The sequence below is a fragment of the Bison bison genome, unplaced genomic scaffold (assembly GCF_000754665.1).
Source record: "Bison bison bison isolate TAMUID 2011002044 unplaced genomic scaffold, Bison_UMD1.0 scf7180017864456, whole genome shotgun sequence".
Lineage (NCBI taxonomy): Eukaryota > Metazoa > Chordata > Mammalia > Artiodactyla > Bovidae > Bison > Bison bison.
The window spans coordinates 25459557-25479011 of NW_011495018.1; the positions used below are offsets into that span (position 1 = coordinate 25459557).

The window sequence follows — 19455 nt, forward strand, 5'->3', positions numbered from 1 at the left end:
AAAATTCATTCCTGAGAGTTTATTTCAATGAAACATCTCCCTGGGGACTGAAGGCCTCTCCCCCACTCTAGGAAATAAAGATGGATATGGCAGTAAGGGAGCGCAGGGCTTTTCATCTTCCCAAGTCATTAAAATGCAAATTGGTGGGGGTGGAGGACAGAGGCCCGCGGGCAGATTTCCCCGCCCCGCCAGCGGCCACAGCACTCACATCCGTCCGCTGTCCGCACCTCCATGTGCACCAGGTCTGCCTCCTTATCCAGTCCGGCCACTGACCTGGGGAGGAAAGGAGAGTCAGAAGCTCAGTGACAAGGACAGCTGACAACAATGTGGGGAGGCATCTGGGGTTGTTACTCAGAAAGCTGCTTTCTAAAGGAGGCCTGTCTTGTACTGAGGATCCACAGAATATGATGACTCCCAGGCCCTGCAGAGTGGTGGCCTCTGGCAGCTGCCACCTGTAATGGTTACAACTCAGGTGTCCTGGAGCTCTGCCAGGGAGTCACTAACTCTCAAAAACATAGAAACAAAAAGAGCACAGAATAATGTGCCCCATAGTAAAGCTGGTCTAAACTTCTGTCACGGACCCTCTGCCATGTCGCACCTGATTATTTCTATGACTTTCGTTCCACCTGAGGTGCCATAGTCCATACCACTTTCTTCTCCCTGGGGAAAGTGGTTAAACCTCCCTTCTGGCTGTTTGCTTCCATACACTCCTGCCCTCCTGAGTTTGGACCTATCTACCTTCCCTTACCTCTACCTTGTAAACAATAAATATTTGGTAACAAATATTCAATATCTGGTCTGACAAGGACACAATTCTGGTGGTAGGAATGGGGAACCTTAGAATTCTAAGGCCAACAGCCAGAAAAAGGAAGGCTGAGAAATCTTTACAATCTAGTGCCTGTGGGCCTCCAACCTTCCACATATAGAGCCCAGTCTTGCATAAGATAGCCAGGCGAGAGTAGGACCCAAAAAGTCAGCTTAGAAAGGCAACACAGACATGAAAACATTCACATACTAAAGACATCGCATAACCCACTCTCTGCAGCAAAATTGGACACTTAGTCTTTCTACTTATTTTCAGTCTCATTCAAAGATTGGTTTTCTGTTTTTTCAGTTCTGAATAGATAAGAGGCAGCAAGTTAGAAAGGAAAAGTCAAATTAAAACAATGAGAATCAACAGCTGGTACCCAGATAGCAAGACAAATAGAAAACTTATGAAAAACAGACCAAAGAACCCAAAACCCAATCTTCCACACCATAAATCTACTATGCATCTTCTGGTCCTAAGGCCCTAACTGTTATTATATCACAGTTCACTATCTGACATCTGTGCCAAGAGGCTGCAGGCAGAGAAAACAGGAAGCAGAGGACTACTGATATCAGTTAACTCAGTTTAAGAAAATAGGGCTGCAAATGACCTATGTTAGGAAAAATAAAATGATTTTTGTTAATGATTATTGTGTTGAATGGAGAAGGCAATGGCAACCCACTCCAGTACTCTTGCCTGGAAAATCCCATGGACAGAGGAGCCTAGTAGGCTGCAGTCCATGGGGTCTCAAAGAGTCGGACATGACTGAGCGACTTTTCACTTTTCACTTTCATGCAATGGAGAAGGAAATGGCAACCCACTCCAGTGTTCTTGCCTGGAGAATCCCAGGGACGGTGGAGCCTGTTGGGCTGCTGTCTATGGGGTCGCACAGAGTCGGACATGACTGAAGTGACTTAGCAGAAGCAGCAGCATTTTGTTGAATAGCTAAACTTCAGTTACTTAAAAGTTCATTTATGCGGGCTTCCCTGGTGGTCCAGTGGTTGAGAGTCCGCCTGTCAGTGCAGGGAACATGAGTTCAATCCCTGGTCTGGGAGGATCCCACACGCTGCCAGGAAACTAGGCCTGTGTACCACAACTACTGAGCCCCACGCCCTAGGGCCCATGCTCCACAACATAACAAACCACTGCAATGAGAAGCCCAAGCACTGCAGCTAGAGAGTAGCCCCCACTCACTGTACTGGAGAAAGCCTGTGCTCAGCAACAGACAAGGCTCATTTATGTGAAATAGTTCTTTCCCCAAAGAAGCTGAATGAAAGAGGTTTTTACTCTAGTGCTTTATTTTTTGCTTAATGATCATCAATATACTATCTTTTAATTTTTCCTCATCTCATTTGACCTTAAAGCAAAACACTTAAGGTAAGGAGAACAGTTATCATTAGTTATATTTGAGTGAATGGGAAACTGTGGCACAGAGCAATGGACATGTGTCTAAGATGACACAGGAACTAGGCCAGAACTAGACAGACTGACTGACTTAGTTCTCCATCTAGAGCAGCTGTCTTGACTCCTATCCCTTCTGCCTGCAGTGCCCTTGTATCCAACTCTCTCCCTGCCCCTTTTCTTCTTCAGATACCTCTTACCGTTCCTTCACTGCTTAGTTGGCCTCTTCCCTCCAGCAGATAAAGAAGAACTTTATCTGCTTCCTTACCTTGGTGATTCTCAAACTTGGCTGCCTGTAAGAGTCACTGGGGAACCTTGGAATATCCAGAGTCTTGAAGCCTTCCCAAACCAATGAAATCAAAACCTTTGGGGTTGGATCAAGGCATCTGCATGTCTTAAACTCCGAGATGATTTCCATGCACAGCCAAGTCTTAGAATCACTGCTTTGCACGGTTTAATCACATTACTTATGCAATTGCCCTTGTATGTCTTCTATCAGTTCAGTTCAGTCACTCAGTCGTGTCCGACTCTTTGCGACCCCATGAATCACAGCATGCCAGGCCTCCCTGTCCATCACCAACTCCCAGAGTTCACTCAAACTCATGTCCTTCGAGTTGGTGATGCCATCCAGCCATCTCATCCTCTGTCGTCCCCTTCTCCTCCTGCCACCAATCCCTCCCAGAATCAGGGTCTTTTCCAATGAGTCAGCTCTTCGCATGAGATGGTCAAAGTATTGGAGTTTCAGCTTTAGCATCATTCCTTCCAATGAACATCCAGGACTGATCTCCTTTAGGATGGACTGGTTTGATCTCCTTGCAGTCCAAGGGACTCTCAAGAGTCTTCTCCAACACCACAGTTCAAAAGCATCAATTCGTCGATGCTCAGTTTCTTCACAGTCCAATTCTCACATCCATACATGACCACTGGAAAAATCATAGCCTTCACTAGATGGACCTTTGTTGGCAAAGTAATATCTCTGCTTTTCAATATACTATCTAGGTTCATCATAACTTTCCTTCCAAGGAGTAAGAGTCTTTTAATTTCATGGCTGTACTCACCATCTGCAGTGATTTTGGAGCCCAAAAAATAAAGCCTGACACTGTTTCCACTGTTTCCCCATCTATTTGCCATGAAGTGATGGGATTGGATGCCATAATCTAGGTTTTCTGAATGTTGAGCTTTAAGCCAACTTTTTCACTCTCTGCTTTCACTTTCTTCAAGAGGCTTTTTAGTTCCCTTCACTTTCTGTCATAAGGGTGGTGTCATTTGCATATCTGAGGTTATTGATATTTCTCCCAGCAATCTTGATTCCAGCCTGTGCTTCTTCCAGCCCAGCGTTTCTCATAATGTACTCCGCATAGAAGTTAAATAAGCAGGGTGACAATATACAGCCTTGACGTACTCCTTTTCCTATTTGGAACCAGTCTGTTGTTCCATGTCCATTTCTAACTGTTGCTTCCTGACATGCATATAGGTTTCTCAAGAGGCAGATCAGGTGCTCTGGTATTCCCATCTCTTTCAGAATTTTCCACAGTTTATTGTGATCCACACAGTCAAAGGCTTTGGCATAGTCAATAAAGCAGAAATAGATGTTTTTCTGGAACTCTCTTGCTTTTTCGATGATCCAGTAGATGTTGGCAATTTGATCTGTGGTTCCTCTGTCTTTTCTAAATCCAGCTTGAACATCTGGAATTTCATGGTTCACGTATTGCTGAAGTCTGGCTTAGAGAATTTTGAGCATTACTTTACTAGCGTGTGAGATGAGTGCAATTGTGGTACTTTGAGCATTCTTTGGCATTGCCTTTCTTTGGAATTGGAATGATAACTGACCTTTTCCAGTCCTGTGGCCACTGCTGAGTTTTCCAAATTTGCTGGCATATTGAGTGCAGCACTTTCACAGCATCATCTTTCAGGATTTGAAATAGCTCAACTGGAATTCCATCACCTCCACTAGCTTTGTTCGTAGTGATGCTTTCTAAGGCCCACTTGACTGCACATTCCAGAATGTCTGGCTCTAGGTGAGTGATCACACCATCATGATTATCTGGGTCGTGAAGCTCTTTTTTGTACAGTTCTTTTGTGTATTCTTACTACCTCTTCTTAATATCTTCTGCTTCTGTTAGGTCCATACCATTTCTGTCCTTTATCAAGCCCATCTTTGCATGAAATGTTCCCTTGATATCTCTAATTTTCTTGAAGAGATCTCTAGTTTTTCCCATTCTGTTGTTTTCCTCTATTTCTTTGCACTGATCACTGAGGAAGGCTTTCTTATCTCTTCTTGCTATTCTTTGAAACTCTGCATTCAGATGCTTATATCTTTCCTTTTCTCCTTTGCTTTTCACTTCTCTTCTTTTCACAGCTATTTGTAAGGCCTCTTCAGACAGCCATTTTGCTTTTTTGCATTTCTTTTCTATGGGGATGGTCTTGATCCCTGTCTCCTGTACAATGTCACAAACCTCCGTCCATAGTTCATCAGGCACTCTGTCTATCAGATCTAGTCCCTTAAATCTATTTCTCACTTCCACTGTATAATCATAAGGAATTTGATTTAGGTCATACCTGAATGGTCTAGTGGTTTTCCCCACTTTCTTCAATTTAAGTCTGAATTTGGCAATAAGGAGTTCATGATCTGAGCCACAGTCAGCTCCTGGTCTTGTTTTTGCTGACTGTATAGAGCATCTCCATCTTTGGCTACAAAGAATATAATCAATCTGATTTTGGTGTTGACCATCTGGTGATGTCCATGTGTAGAGTCTTCTTTTGTGTTGTTGGTAGAGAGAGTTTGTTATGACCAGTGCGTTACTTAGATACAAATTTCAAAGAAGTAGGATTCGATTTTTTTTTTAATCCTTGGTAACATCCTTGGTAGACCATCAACAAATATGTTTTGAATAAATGATTATAACACTTTCACTCAGGCAAAACTTCATAAGGCCCCAAGTAAGCCCTGAGCTCACTTTTGGGTCTTAAAGAAAACTTTTCTTAGGCTCAAACAAGATCTCAGTTTCCTGTCTATGTCCCAGATCATTTTTTATCATGAAAATTACTCAACTGATGAGAAAACAGTAATGAATCTACACAGACCTGAGTAACGTGTGAAGTGGTTTCCTCCTGGGGCTATTTAGTTTTTTTTTCTTTTTTTTTCAGTGAAAGAAAGATATCTTTATTTTTTTTATTCTTTTTTTTTTTTTTTAACTTTACAATATTTAGTTTTATAACAATTACCAAACTCAGCATCAGCACACAAGGATCATTTGAAACCCTAAAGGGGAAAGATAGGGATTCTTCTCCAAAACTGAGAGTTCTTGATCTGAGCAAGGACCAAGGACACAGGGGACGAAAGGACATAAGAAGCCACGGCCAAGCCTCCAGGGAAGAAACTGAAACTTCATGTGGCGCCTGGAACCACATGCTCACAGATGTTATGTCAGAACCACATGCTCACAGATGCTATGACGGAAGTGCAGCTGTTACTGATGGAAGTACCTGCAAAAGGCCAAGTGGCTTTCAAACTTATTTTTAGCAACTGAATTCTCTGTTCATATACAGTCTCCAAGTTCTAACATGTGCAATAGATCAAACAGGAACTTATCAGGAATCAGAAACGGCTCACCCGGACAACCATGCCCAAGAGAGCTGGGCGCAACAACTGCGAGCCCATGATCTCGTTCAGCCCCTTCACTAAGCAGATGAGAAAACTGAGTTTCACACAACTGTCCAAAGACACACAGTTATTAGCCAGTGTCATGTGGCTCTCAAACCCAGTTCAGAACCTCAGGATAGCCTCTTTGTAGCACCTGGGCTGCCATGAGGAAGTGACAGAGCTAAACTCTGGTGTGTTTTTCTCTCCTTGTGGATGTGAATTCTAGAGAAAAATCTTCCCCAGAAATAAGAACACTGGATATTGGTGTGTACATGAGGGAGGTATTGAGGGGACAAAGGACAAATGCTTGACTAAATGATTTGCTAGACTGTTAAATTTCAAGATAACCTTGTCTCAACATGTTTCTCCAGCTCACACCACCAACATTCTCGTCCTTGGTGTTTTGGCTCAAATTGACCCTCCACCTGGAAATTTCCTTCTGCATATTCCCCACTTATGCTGCTGCTGCTGCTGCTGCTAAGTCACTTCAGTCGTGTCCGACTCTGTGCGACCCCATAGATGGCAGCCCATCAGGCTCCCCTGTCCCTGGGATTCTCCAGGCAAGAACACTGGAGTGGGTTGCCATTTCCTTCTCCATCCCCACTTATGGTACAACTCAATACCACATTCCATGAAAGCCTCCTGATCTTGACTAAACATTATAATGCTATGAGAAACTTTCTAAAAAATACTGAATACCAATGCACAGGTCCCAATCCCGTAAATTCTGGTTTCATTGGTCTGGAGCAATCATCCTCTCACATTTTAGCTACATCAGAATCTTTTTATTAAAACAGATGCTAGGCTCAGCCTCAGAGTTTTGTATTTGAGAGGTCTGGGGTAGGGCTCAACAATTTGCATTCTTAGCAAACACATAAAACATATGATGTTGATGGTCAGGGAACACACTCTGAGAACCACTACCCTAGAGTATCATCCAGGAATCAATAGCTTTTAGATGCTCATGAGTGATAAGGATGTGCAGTCAGAGTTGAAAATCACTCATTAGAGATTGAAATGCAACCTTCACAAACCAAGCTGAAATATCCCTTCCTTTTTATATATCAGTGGGGTAGTTAAAAGCATACAGTCCGGAATCAGGCACTCCGAGTTAAAGTCTCGGCTCCATCACTCAGTTGCCTTGGGATCACAGGCAATTAACTCAATCTCCTTGCTGCATGTTTCTAGTCTGCACACTGGGGATATCATAATAGCACCCTTTGCATTGTTTTTATGAGAACTGAATGCATGTAAACATTTCAAATAGAGGCATACTTCAACAACTAACTCTATGTAATGCTTACTAATATACAGCTCACATTATGTGGAACTAATACTTTTTAAGTGTAATATTTATTGAGTATCTAATGTACCAAAACTGTTATTATCATCTTTGTTTTGGCCATGTGGCATGTGGGATCTTAGTTCCCCAACCAGGAATCGAACCCACACTCCCTGTAGTGGAAGCACAGAGTGCTAACCACTGGACCTCCAGGAAAGGCTTTTATTATTAATTTAATATGTTGTCTCTCTTAATTCTTAAACAAACTTTTGAAATTGGCAGTATAATTTTTTTTCAGATGAGGAAATGAAAATTTTGAGATGGCAAATTGCCTAATCATTGGTACAGAGTGAGAAAGAGATGGATCTCAGATTCACACATAATTCATTTTATGCCACCATCAATTATCTGTGTACCTCAATTTTTTTTCTCCTTCTTTATTGTACTGTCCCTAAAGATACGATTTAGATCTGATTAAATTATTTTTCCACTAGCGCCTACCATTGTGCCTTCTTGCTCTGTATTATTAAATATCGCCTGAGTAGATAGATGAACACAGAAACGAAAGTAGTAATAACCCCAACAGTATGTTTAGGATAAATGTTGAAAACGGTTCCATAATATGGTGGAACAGATTTCATCTGTTTAATTAATCTCTAGGCAATTAAGTAAATAAAGTCTTCATTTTCCATTATTATGCTGTTATTTTCACCATTTATCCTCAAAGCAATATTGGATCTGTCAAACACAGTCATCTGTGATTTGCTTGGCAAATGCACGACCATCCTTTGAAAACACTAGGGCCACAAAAACCCAGGGATCTTATCTAGCTCAAATGAATACAGCTCCTCTAGTGGGCACTCTGGGAGCTCTCCTTCTGCATCACAATAATCCCTGCCTCGGTCAACTGCTGGCTCCTCCCAGATCCACAGATGTCTAGGTGTAGAACCCTATGCCCATGTTGTACTACATGGCTCTGTTCCTGTCTATAGCCGATTAGACCAGGGGAGATCCTCACCGAAGCTGGTTCAGAGACACGTTTCCCAGACTTTAGGACTGCTTTGAGAAACTGTAGCATGAGACTCGGAGAAACTTGTCTTGGACACCTTCAACTATTCAGCCAGAAAGAAGAGAGAAGCAGAGATGAAAGGAAAAAAAAGAAAGAAAGAAAGAAGGCACTTTGTGAGGTTATGGGATAGGGACCTTTGTGAGGTCTAAACGCATTCCCTTTCTGGGATTCTAATAATGTCTCTCTCTCTTTCTTTCTCTTTATCTCTCTCAATAAGCACAGAGATCAAACCAATCAATCCTAAAGGAAATTAAACCTAAAATATTCACTGGAAGTACTGATGCTGAAGCTGAAGCTCCAATACTTTGGCCACCTGATGCGAATAACTGACTCATTGGAAAAGACCCTGATGCTGGGAAAGATTGAGGCAGGAGGAGAAGGGGATGACAGAGGATGAGATGGTTGGATGGCGTCACCAACTCAATGGCCATGAGTTTCAGCAAGCTCTGTGAGATGGTGAAAGACAGGGAAGCTTGGCACGTTACAGTCCATGGGGCCACAGAGAGTCGGACACGACTGAGCAAATGAACAACAACAAAATTAGTTACTGTTTCCCATACCCAGAATCATCATTAATATGCTCTCTAAAAGTTGCTCAGCATGTGCAGAGCCGTTTCTGGACATAAGGGTTAGCTACTGTCCCTTCAGCATTCTGGTTCTCCCAGAAAATTAAAAGGGCTACTGATTACTGTATCAGTATGTCTCTAACAATAGGCTATGTTCTACTGGTGGATTGTAAAATACATCTAGCGGATCAAACCCCAATTATTTTTTATAAAATATGGAATGGAAGTATCAGAGAGCATCTCATGTGGTAGACTAAGTATTTTTCATAACATGTAAAGATATATAAGAAGATATAGGTTTATCCAGGGACACAAGTATAGTATTCCTTACCAGAGAAGCAGTATTGAAGGGAGGGAGGGAGGAACGGCAAGAGAGAGGGAAGGAAGGAGGAAGGAAGGCAGGGGCCAGGGAGGAAGGAAGGAAAGAGAAACTGCATGGTCTAATTTAATATAATACCTTTCTAAATTCTAAATGGCTAGAATGAAATTCAGCAGTCACATGAACTATTTTCAGGACAAGGCATACACACATCAGGAGGTCACTTGCAACAGATGAGGAGTTTGAACTCAAATGAAGAATCTCAGTGAACCATAGCTAATATCATGCTCATGCTGGCAGTAGCAATTTGAAGCTAAGCTTTGGTCACTGGGGTTTGTATTGTGCTAATATAGTGACGATCCATGAGGTTTTCCCTGAATGCAACTGAACAGCTGGTCTACTAGGAATATAACCAGTAATCCCTTTGCAAGTACTTACTGAATACTCACTATGTGTGAGCACTTAGGAAGCTGCCAACCAGTCTAGCACACAGCCCATTTGTTTTCTACATACATATGGGCTATAGACTAGCATAGCTCTAGAAAACAAGATCATGTCATATGATCACAGCTTAAGGAAAGCTTGCTCATAGAAAACTATTTGATCCTATTAAACAGACCAAGCACATTGCCTCATTTGTAGAGGGACTGCAGAGAACAGGCAATGCTCTTATTCCCAGCCATTAGATTTTGGAATGTTCATTCTCAGACCCCACTACCTATCTCCTGAGAGTACCTTTAATAGGTATTTATGGGGTAACACACAGAGGGAATTTCAGTCTTATTGGAAAGGTGCAGGGGATCAGGTAGGGTTTCACAGCGATGGGGAAACAAGGAGCAGGCTTGAAGAATGTGTGGGATTGGAAAGTCAGAAGGGAGAGAGGGATGATATGACCCAAGGTGTGATGGTGCAAACAGACATGATGGGGAGGAGAATACTGAGCAGTAGTCATAAGAGACCACTTTGGAGACAGAATAAGAAAGGATCTGAAGTCAGTGAAAAGCCACCATGCCAGGAATTATGAATTGCTTCCTGCAAACTAAAATCTGTGACATTCCATAACATTGGACAAATTCCTGTCTTTCTGTAGGTACATTCACTCTATTTCTTTAGAAGTTAATTTCTATTAAAACATCTTTTATAAACTGTTACTTAGGAAAGTCTGTACTTTTTAAAAATGTTTTATTGGGAGATTGGGACTGACATGTACACACTACTGGAACACATGTATACTAATTAAATAATTTTCTATTAAAGAAAAAAAAATAGATAATAAGAACCAGCCATACATCACAGGGAACTCTACTCAATACTCTGTAATGACCCATATGGGAAAAGAATCTTTTAAAAAAGAGGATATATATATATGTGTAACTGATTCACTTTGCTGTCCAGCAAGAACTAACACAATATTGCAAATCAACTGTAAGTTAAATGTTAGTCGCTCAGTCACATCTGACTCTTTTTGCAACCCCATGGACTATAGTCTGCCAGACTCCTCTGCCCATGTGATTCTCCAGGCAAGAATATGGGAGTGGGTAGCCTTTCCCCTCTTTAGGGGATTTTCCAGACCCAGGGATTGAACCTGGGGCTCCTACATTGCAGGCAGATTCTTTACTATCTGAGCCACCAGGGACAACTGAATCAACTGTACTCCAGTACAATTTTTTTAAAACTTAGAACAACCTAATAATGTTGCTTTATCTTTATTTATTTTTGGTTTCTATAGGATATGCTTAACATATCACAACATGTGTTGTGTGACCCCCAAATGGCAGTGCATTGTGGGAATCCTCTCATGTCCTCATTCACTGAGGTCCTGAGCCAATACCTGAAACTTCCCAAATGCTTCTTGTGTATCCAGCATGGACCCCAGCAGAAAAATGAGGGTCAGGAGCCAGAGGTAGTGGAGGGGTTAGAAAGTGGGGTAGGATATAATTTGAGAGAGAAATAGGGTATAAATATATAATAAAGAATAGAGATCAGTTAAATAAAAACAATTCAGTTCAGTTCAGTCACTCAGTCGTGTTTGACTTTTTGCAACCCCATGGACTGCAGCACACAAGGCTTCCCTATCCATCACCAACTCCCGGAGCTTACTCAAACTCGTGTCCATCGAGTTGGCCATGCCATCCAACCATCTCATCCTCTGTCGTCTCTTCTCCTCCCACCTTCAATCTTTCCCAGCATCAGGGTCTTTTCCAATGCGTCAGTTCTTCACATCAGGTGGCCAAAGTATTGGACTTTCAGCTTCAGCATCAATACTTCCAATGAATACTCAGGACTGATTTCCTTCAGGATTGACTGGTTTGATTACCTTGCAGTCCAAGGGACTCTCAAGAGTCTTCTCCAACACCATAGTTCAAAAGTATCAATTCTTTGGTGATCAGCTTTCTTTATGGTCCAACTCTCACATCCGTATATGACTACTGGAAAAACCATAACTTTGACTAGACAGATCTTTGTTGGCAAAGTAATGTCTCTGCTTTTTAATATGCTATCTAGGTTGGTCATAACTTTCCTTCCAAGTAGCAAGCGTCTTTTAATTTCATGGCTGTAGTCACCATCCACAGGCAGTGATTTTTAAGCACACAAAAATAAAGTCAGTCACTGTTTCCATTGTTTCCCCATCTATTTGCCATGAAGTGATGGGACTGGATGCCATAATCTTAGTTTTTTGAATGTTGAGTTTTAAGCCAACTTTTTCATTGTCCTCTTTCACTTTCATCAAGAGGCTCTTTAGTTCTTCTTCACTTTTTGCCATAAGGGTGGTGTCATCTGTGCATCTGAGGTCATCGATATTTTTCCAGGCTATCTTGATTCCAGCTTGTGCTTTACCCAGCCTGGCATTTTGCATGCTGTATTCTGCATATAAGTTAAATAAGCAGGGTGACAATATACAGCCTTGACGTACTCCTTTCCCAATTTGGAACCAGTCTGTTGCTCCATGTCCAGTTCTCACTGTTGCTTCTTGACCTGAATACAGATTTCTCAGGAGGCAGGTAAGGTGGTCTGGTATTCCCATCTCTTCAAGAATTTTCCACAGTTTATTGTGATCCACACAGTCAAAGGCTTTGGCATAGTCAATAAAGCAGAAGCAGATGTTTTTTCTGGAACTCTCTTGCTTTTTTGATGATCCAGTGGATGTTGGCAATTTGATCTCTGGTTCCTCTGTCTTTTCTAAAACCAGCTTGAACATCTGGAAGTTCACCAATCATGTACTGTTGAAGCCTGGTTTGGAGAATTTTGAGCATTACTTTGCTAGCGTGTGAATGAGTACAATTGTGCAGTAATTTGAACATTCTTTGGCATTGCCTTTCTTTGGGATTGGAATGAAAACTGACTTTTTCAGTCCCATGGCCACTGCTGAGTTTTCCAAGTTTGCTGGCATATTGAGTGCAGCACTTTCACAGCATCATCTTTTAGGATTTGAAACAGCTCAAAGACAGTTAGGAAGGAACAAAAGCTTCCCTGCAGGCTGGGGTACTGGAGAAGGAGAGAGTGGGACAAATAGAGAGAGTAGCATGGAAACATATAGATTACCATATGTAAAATAGATAGCCAGTGGGAATTTGCTGTGTGACTTAGGGAACTCAAACCAGGGCTCTGTGACAACCTAGAGGAGTGGGATGGGGTGGGAGCTGGGATGAAGGTTCAGGAGGGAGGGGACATATGCGTACCTATGGCTGATACATGATGATGTAAGGCAGAAACCAATACAATATTGTAAAGGAATTATCCTTCAATTAAAAGTAAATAATTTTTTTTAATGAGAAAAATCACATTATCTTATTAAAAAAAGAAGTCTCACTGCCCCACATTTCCTAAACTGGAGTCTGGGATGACACAGTCAGTGTTTATTGGGGTTGCCCGATCACACTAGGTATTATTTTTAACCCATAGTCTGTTTTTAGGACAAGAACTTGTCTCTTCTATGTCCAGTGGTTAGGAGCTTTGGAATCATCAGCCCTAGGTTCTAATCCTGGCTCTATTTCTATTAGCTGTGTGACTTTGAGCAAGTTACTTAACCTCTCTAAATCTATAATTTTCCATAAGAGTCAAAACTTCCTTGTTTTGTCTTGATGAACATGAAATAGCATATGCACATATTTAGAGAATATTCCCAATGGTTCCTGGCATCTTACATTCAGACACACACAAAGATATGCACACAGACATACACTGATCTGAATACCACTGATTGTGTAGAAAGTGAGAAAGTCATTTCCTAGGCAGGTTGATAAGAAGTCTAGGGGTCCCCAAGGAGAGAGGGGTCTGGAATTCTCAAAGAGGAAGAAAGGACAAACTTTTCTTTCCTCGACATTCCTTAAGATTGTATAACAATAATGTATCCTGCCTGAAGATAGTCTCTGGATTAAACCTTCTGGCTAATCCTGTTATCTTAAAATTTAAATTATGGGAGTAGGTCTGGTGAGGTCTTTACAACCTCCAGACATTCTTTGGATTCATTGGAGAGTATATAACTCCATTGCTAACACTAGCAAGGGGGTACTCTTTCTGCCCCCTTCTGATGTCTATGTCAGAAGCTTTCTCTATCTCCTTTATACTTTAATAAAACTTTATTACACAAAAGCTCTGAGCGATCAAGCCTCGTCTCTCGCCCCAGATTGAATTCTTCTCCTCTGGAGGCCAAGAATCCCGGCATCTTTACATGGTTCAACAACAACCTTTCAAAAGTGTCTAAGGAAAACTTGCATTGGAGTGTAGGAGAAAGAGCACTGGGCTGGGGCAAAGACCTTAGTTCTGGTCACAGTCTAGCACTGTGGCTTTGGCTATGTCACTTGACCCCTCTGGGCACGGTTCCTCTCTCTGCAAATCACATGTGTGGGGTGGGTGATGCCGGGATCCCCTCCCCCTCTGCTCTCTGGCATTGAGAGGCTCTATGGCTGTGGAGGATGGAGGAACATGAGCTCTTCCTTTGCACTGACCGTTCTTAAGCCCCTGTTCCATCCTGCTCTGCCCTACTTCTTTGAGGCAGGGGTGGGATATCTTTCTAATCAAGTGAGTGCATCAGAAGGGAGAGGAACCTCCTGCTGGAAAGGTCCCTGAGGTGTTGCTAGCCACTGGCAGGGTGCAGCTGCAGTTGAAGAGGGCTTTTCTCAACAGTCTTGTGCCACCAAATTCCATCTGCCCTGCACCTCTATGGGGACCAAAAGACCAAGGAGGGAGCAGGAAGACAAAGTTACTGCTGGGGACCAATGATCTGGAGGGCCCCACATGCAAGAGTTTACAAAGCACCTTCCCATCATCCTCCTGTAATCTCACTGTTTTATTTCTAGCAGGTATTGTTCCCATTTTGCAGATGATCAAACCCCAAGCCAAAGTCACTCAAGATAACCAGGTGGAGCTGGGGTTCCCACCAGACTCTGCTGACTCTGAGCCCAGAGCTCTCAGTGCTGTGGGCTTTCCCCAGCTGCTTCCCCATACATCAGCACATGTAATTAGATGCAAGATTGTGTGGTATGGACTGGAAGTACTGGAGGAACTGAGAGAGTTAATTTTAAAAGGCAAAGGGCATTAAGGAGACAGCTTGGGTGGATATTTTATAGAAATTCTAGAGAAGAAAGAGAAAGGAACCAGGTATATTTATAGGCTAATAATGCGCAGAAGAGGGGAAAAATGTGCTGCCTCTGGCAATTCTCATCAAGTTAATGGATGTTGCCAATTACTGTGGTAACATTTTTAATTGTATCTTAGCTCTGAAGAGAATAAAAACAGAATTTCCTGATCTTTGCCTCAGGACTGTTAGGGGCACACATTCTGGTACATTATGGTAGCATGGACATGCTTGCTCAGAGCCTACAAAGACAGCCACTTCATGGGAAAGCCATTACTAATTAATGGCTGTGCCAGACCTAACCAGGCTGAAAGGAATAGTTAGAGAAAAGGGTCTCTGCTTTATACACATGGGTTCATGTGTATAAATGGGTCTGGAAGACAACAGGAAATTATGTGAGGAAAGAGGCTGTAATCACATGGGACCCTCATAAAGAAGATGGTAACCACAGCATCACTGATGCTCAGGTACTGATAGCTAGTGTGTGTGTGCTATGCTATGGTCCCTGTGATATGAGGCATTGTGTGGGATACTATTTAAGACATAATAATTGGTGTGGTTATTTGAATAATGCCTGCCTCTCCTTGAGAATGTAAGTTTCCTAAAGGGAGGGGGCCTTGCCTGCTTTGTCCACTATGGTGAATCCACTTCCTAGCATAAAGCTGGTACCTAATCATGAAATTCAACCAATGATCAAAACTTCTAATTTTTGTCTGCATTTCACTAGCCAGGGACTATAGGCTCAGAGGAGCTAGGTTGGTGGATTGTCTAAGTCGTCACAGCTAATAAGTGGCAGCTCTCAGATTTAAACCCAGGTTCACTGGACTCGGCCCTGGAGGACATTCTATGATGCACCATGGAGCCTGCCGTTCTCCACTGGAGAAAGGAGGAGGGAGGTGAGAAAATGGCCAACACGTGTTTATCAGCTACAATGTTCCAGGCACCTCATTTCTTTACATCATTACATCATTTAATTCTAAGAAGAAATCTATGAAGCATGTATTGCCCAAAACTGAAAATGCATAAATATATAAAGAAAGCCAAAGGGTATACAAAAAGATGTTCAACATCAATAATCATCAAGGAAACACAAAGCAAAATCACAATGAGACATTACTTCACACGTGTTAAAATGTCTATTTTCAACAAGACAAGAAATAACAAGTGTTGGCAAGGATGTAGAACAAGAAAATTTTATTGCACTGCTGCTGGGAAAAAAATTGCCAGCACTATGGAAAACTGTATGGAGGTTCCTCAAAAAATTAAAAACAGAGCTACCACATGATCCAAAAAAATAAATGCATAAATAGAGATCCTGAGAATTTAAGTGGCTTACCCAAGATTCCTCAGCTGGAAAAGGAGATGAGAGAAGATTCAGATGATCCCATTAGTTAACCTCAACAGAGCTTCCTTTTACTGCATGTGTCCCAAAGAGTGACACAGTGACACAGATCAAACTAATCCTAGAAACACAAGGCATGGATGGGTGGAAAATAGAAGTGTACAGTCTCCTGTTCCTTCAAACAACTCTTTTAGGGACAACGTGGGGACAAACTGTGGCACAGGCAGTTCTTTGATGACCCCTCCCACCCCCATCCCCGATCCCCAGTTCCCTCTCTGTACTTCTCTGCTTTCTACATTCAGGGGTCTCACTCATGCTTCTCACCCTGCATGTGTGCCAGGACCCAAGACACTCATCTATCTACATAGGCCTGCCCTTCCTGAATAATATCCTGGGACCTAAAGTCAACCACCAGCAGCTCATGGCAATGTCCAGACCCTCAGCCAATAGCAGCCCCAAAAAAGTAACTGAAAGAATCAAAGATCTTCAGTAACAAGTGACGAGATCTAGGGAGGGGCAGCAGAGCCAATGAATGCTAACCAGCTGCACTTAAGATGCAAGGATCAGTCACTAAACACCTTTGCCCAGCAGCCTCACTCTCTAAGCAGAGGATACATGAGTGAATTACCCGCTTTCCTAGGCCTGGAAGGGAACACAGCCTATGTACTAACAGATTTGCAAACACTGTAAGATCTCTGCAACTGAGACCTGCACAGAGAGCTCATGCCACATGCCCAGGCTTCCCAGTTCAGGACACTAAACCTGGTTGATCTGAGTATCAGCCATTTCAACTCAAAGTCAGCACCAGTCCCTTCCTGCCTCTTCCTCTTCGCATTTCTATCTTGTTCAGTGCATTTCACTAAGAAGCAGGGACAAGAGGGGGCTTTGCAGTCCAAGCTCTCTCTGATTCTAGCTCCCCCACCAAGTTACGTGACCTTGACACTCATCTGACCTCTCTGAGCCTCAAAATCCCCTTCTCTGTTAAGAGAATAATAACATACTTACTTCTAAGTGTTGTTGTGAGGATCAAAGTCTGTGATAGTAAGTCTTTGATAGTAAGACATTCCTAGGCTTAGGAATACTCAACAACTCATGCCAGGTCTTCCCAGTGTATTGTCAGTCTTTGACTCCCACTTCTGTTTCAAGCCCCCACACTCCCTTTTACCTGCATAGACACTGCTGAAGGCACATCTCCTGGCTAAGAGGAGAAACAGGTAAAATCACCAGCTTCTATCTAGGAGTTAGAGCTATTTCAATGGCACCCCACTCCAGCACTCTTGCCTGGAAAATCACATGGACGGAGGAGCCTGGTAGGCTGCAGTCCATGGGGCCGCTAAGAGTCAGACACGACTGAGCAACTTCACTTTCACGCACTGGAGAAGGAAATGGCAACCCACTCCAGTGTTCTTGCCTGGAGAATCCCAGGGACAGGGCAGCCTGGTGGGCTGCCGTCTATGGGGTCACACACAGTCGGACACGACTGAGGTGACTTAGCAGCAGCAGCAGCATCTACCCCCAAAACCCCAGCACATTCCAGAGGCAACACATGAAAACTCCCTAGAAACTGAGACCTAGGTGAGGACTCGGAGCCCTGGCACAGGACAGTGTACTCCTCTGTGACATCGCTCACACCTGCATCTGCCATCCTGGAGAAGGGCTGCCTGGGGGAAGAGCAAGAAGTCAGACCCTCTGGGACAATTACAATTAAACTGAACCAGATGCTCTGAATTCCTCTCCTGGGAGCCATTCTGCTTAGTCCAGGGCTGGAGCAACATCAGTTAATAGGCCCTTTTTCATCTTTAATTTCTCTGATTCAGAAAGTTTACAAGATCAATTGCTAAGAGGGCTAATGTGAGGAGATGAGGCAGCAAGTTGCTCTGGGCCCAGAGTCAGCTAATTCCTTAGCTTCTAACTAGAGTCCAGAGGGACTCACTTATATAAAGCCTGAGAACTCGCCTGGTTCAATAGCCCCTCCCACCCACAAAGACCCTCTAAATAAAGAATTTGAATTGTAATCCAGCAAAAATTGGGGCTTCCCTGGTACCTCAACTGTTAAAGAATCTGACTGCAATGCAGGAGACCCCAGTTCAACTCCTGGGTTGGGAAGATCCCCTGGAGGAGGGATAGGCTACCCACTCCAGTATTCTTGGTCTTCCCTGGTAGCTCAGACAGTAAAGAATCTGCCTGCAATGTGGGAGACCTAGGTACGATCCCTGGGTTGGGAAGATCCCCTGGAGGAAGGCATGGCAACCCACTCCACTATTCTTGCATGGAGAATTCCCATGGATAGAGGAACCTGGTGGCTACAGTCCATGGGGTCACAAAGAGTCTGACATGACTGAGTGACTAAGCACCAAAGAACAGCTTATCAGCCTCAAGGCAGCCAACATTTCCCAGGAATCTCAGGAAGATCTTGCTGAATATATTTCTGCTCTGGCCCAGAGCAGGGCTCCTGAGCGTGGAGCCTGCCCTGCTCAGTCTTCACACCTAGCATCCCAGGGACCCTGATTCTTCAGACTAACAGAGACAATACAACATCATGACCACATCAATGGGAATTCAGACTATGTGAGTCTAAAGCCCATTTCTACCTGTTTCTAAGCTTTGGTTTCCTCATCTGTAGATGGGAGTAACAGTACAGGTTTGTGGGCATATAACTAAATGATGCCAGTAATGTGCTTAGCATGGCACCTGCACTTGGTAAATGCTAACTATCACTCACTGTCCCTTCTGCTTGGGGCACCTGGGGCCAGCACATTGCGGTCATTCAAGGATGAATTCAAAATGGGCCAACACTGTGAATCATTTGTGTTTCACGGGAAAAATAGGATTATACTCAGACTTCACTTTAGCCAGTGTTCTAGTAGTAGGCACTACATCCCTAAGAGACGTGACAGCTTTTCATTTCACTATTTTCCCTATCTCCTTTATCCTTACAGTAAGTTAAACCCTCCCCTCCTCCATTCCCTCCCAGGTAGCCACATGCAGGAATGATGCTGGCTAATGACAAGTTTACCAAATGATTCTTGGAAACAGCATGGAAGAAGGGGAAAAAAAGAAAAAAAAAAAGTGCCTCCCAACCAGAGGACATACATTCTCCGAATGGAAAAACAAACCAGAAGGGGGCTAGCTCCCGCCAGCTGTTCTGGAGGACACATTCTCCAGGGTCCTTCATTTCCTTAACAGGACACTTGCCTCACTTCCCCCAACATGTCTGCATATTTTCCTTAATGATGGTAAAATTAAACTGAACTTTTTCTGTGCAACTAGCTCTGGGGGATTCTAGAAAGCTCAGGAAGGAAGTTTCAATGTGTGCACTTGCTGAGAATGAATTCTGCCTCATATAACTCCTGACAAATTGCCATTTTTTAAAGGGTTTGTTAATTTCCAATGAGCAAATGGCACATCAGATATCTTGTTTATTCAACAGATGCTCCTGAGCTAAAC

The 19455-nt window shown here is 43.0% G+C and overlaps 1 protein-coding gene across 1 annotated transcript in view; it reads right to left on the reverse strand.

The window, feature by feature from the left end:
- SORCS3 (sortilin-related VPS10 domain containing receptor 3) overlaps positions 1-19455 on the reverse strand; it is a 640372-nt gene that overhangs the window by 177761 nt on the left and 443156 nt on the right. Inside the window, exon 6 of the mRNA XM_010859391.1 lies at positions 209-273. Coding sequence (XP_010857693.1) covers positions 209-273 — 65 coding nt within the window. The remainder of the gene's footprint in view (positions 1-208; positions 274-19455) is intronic.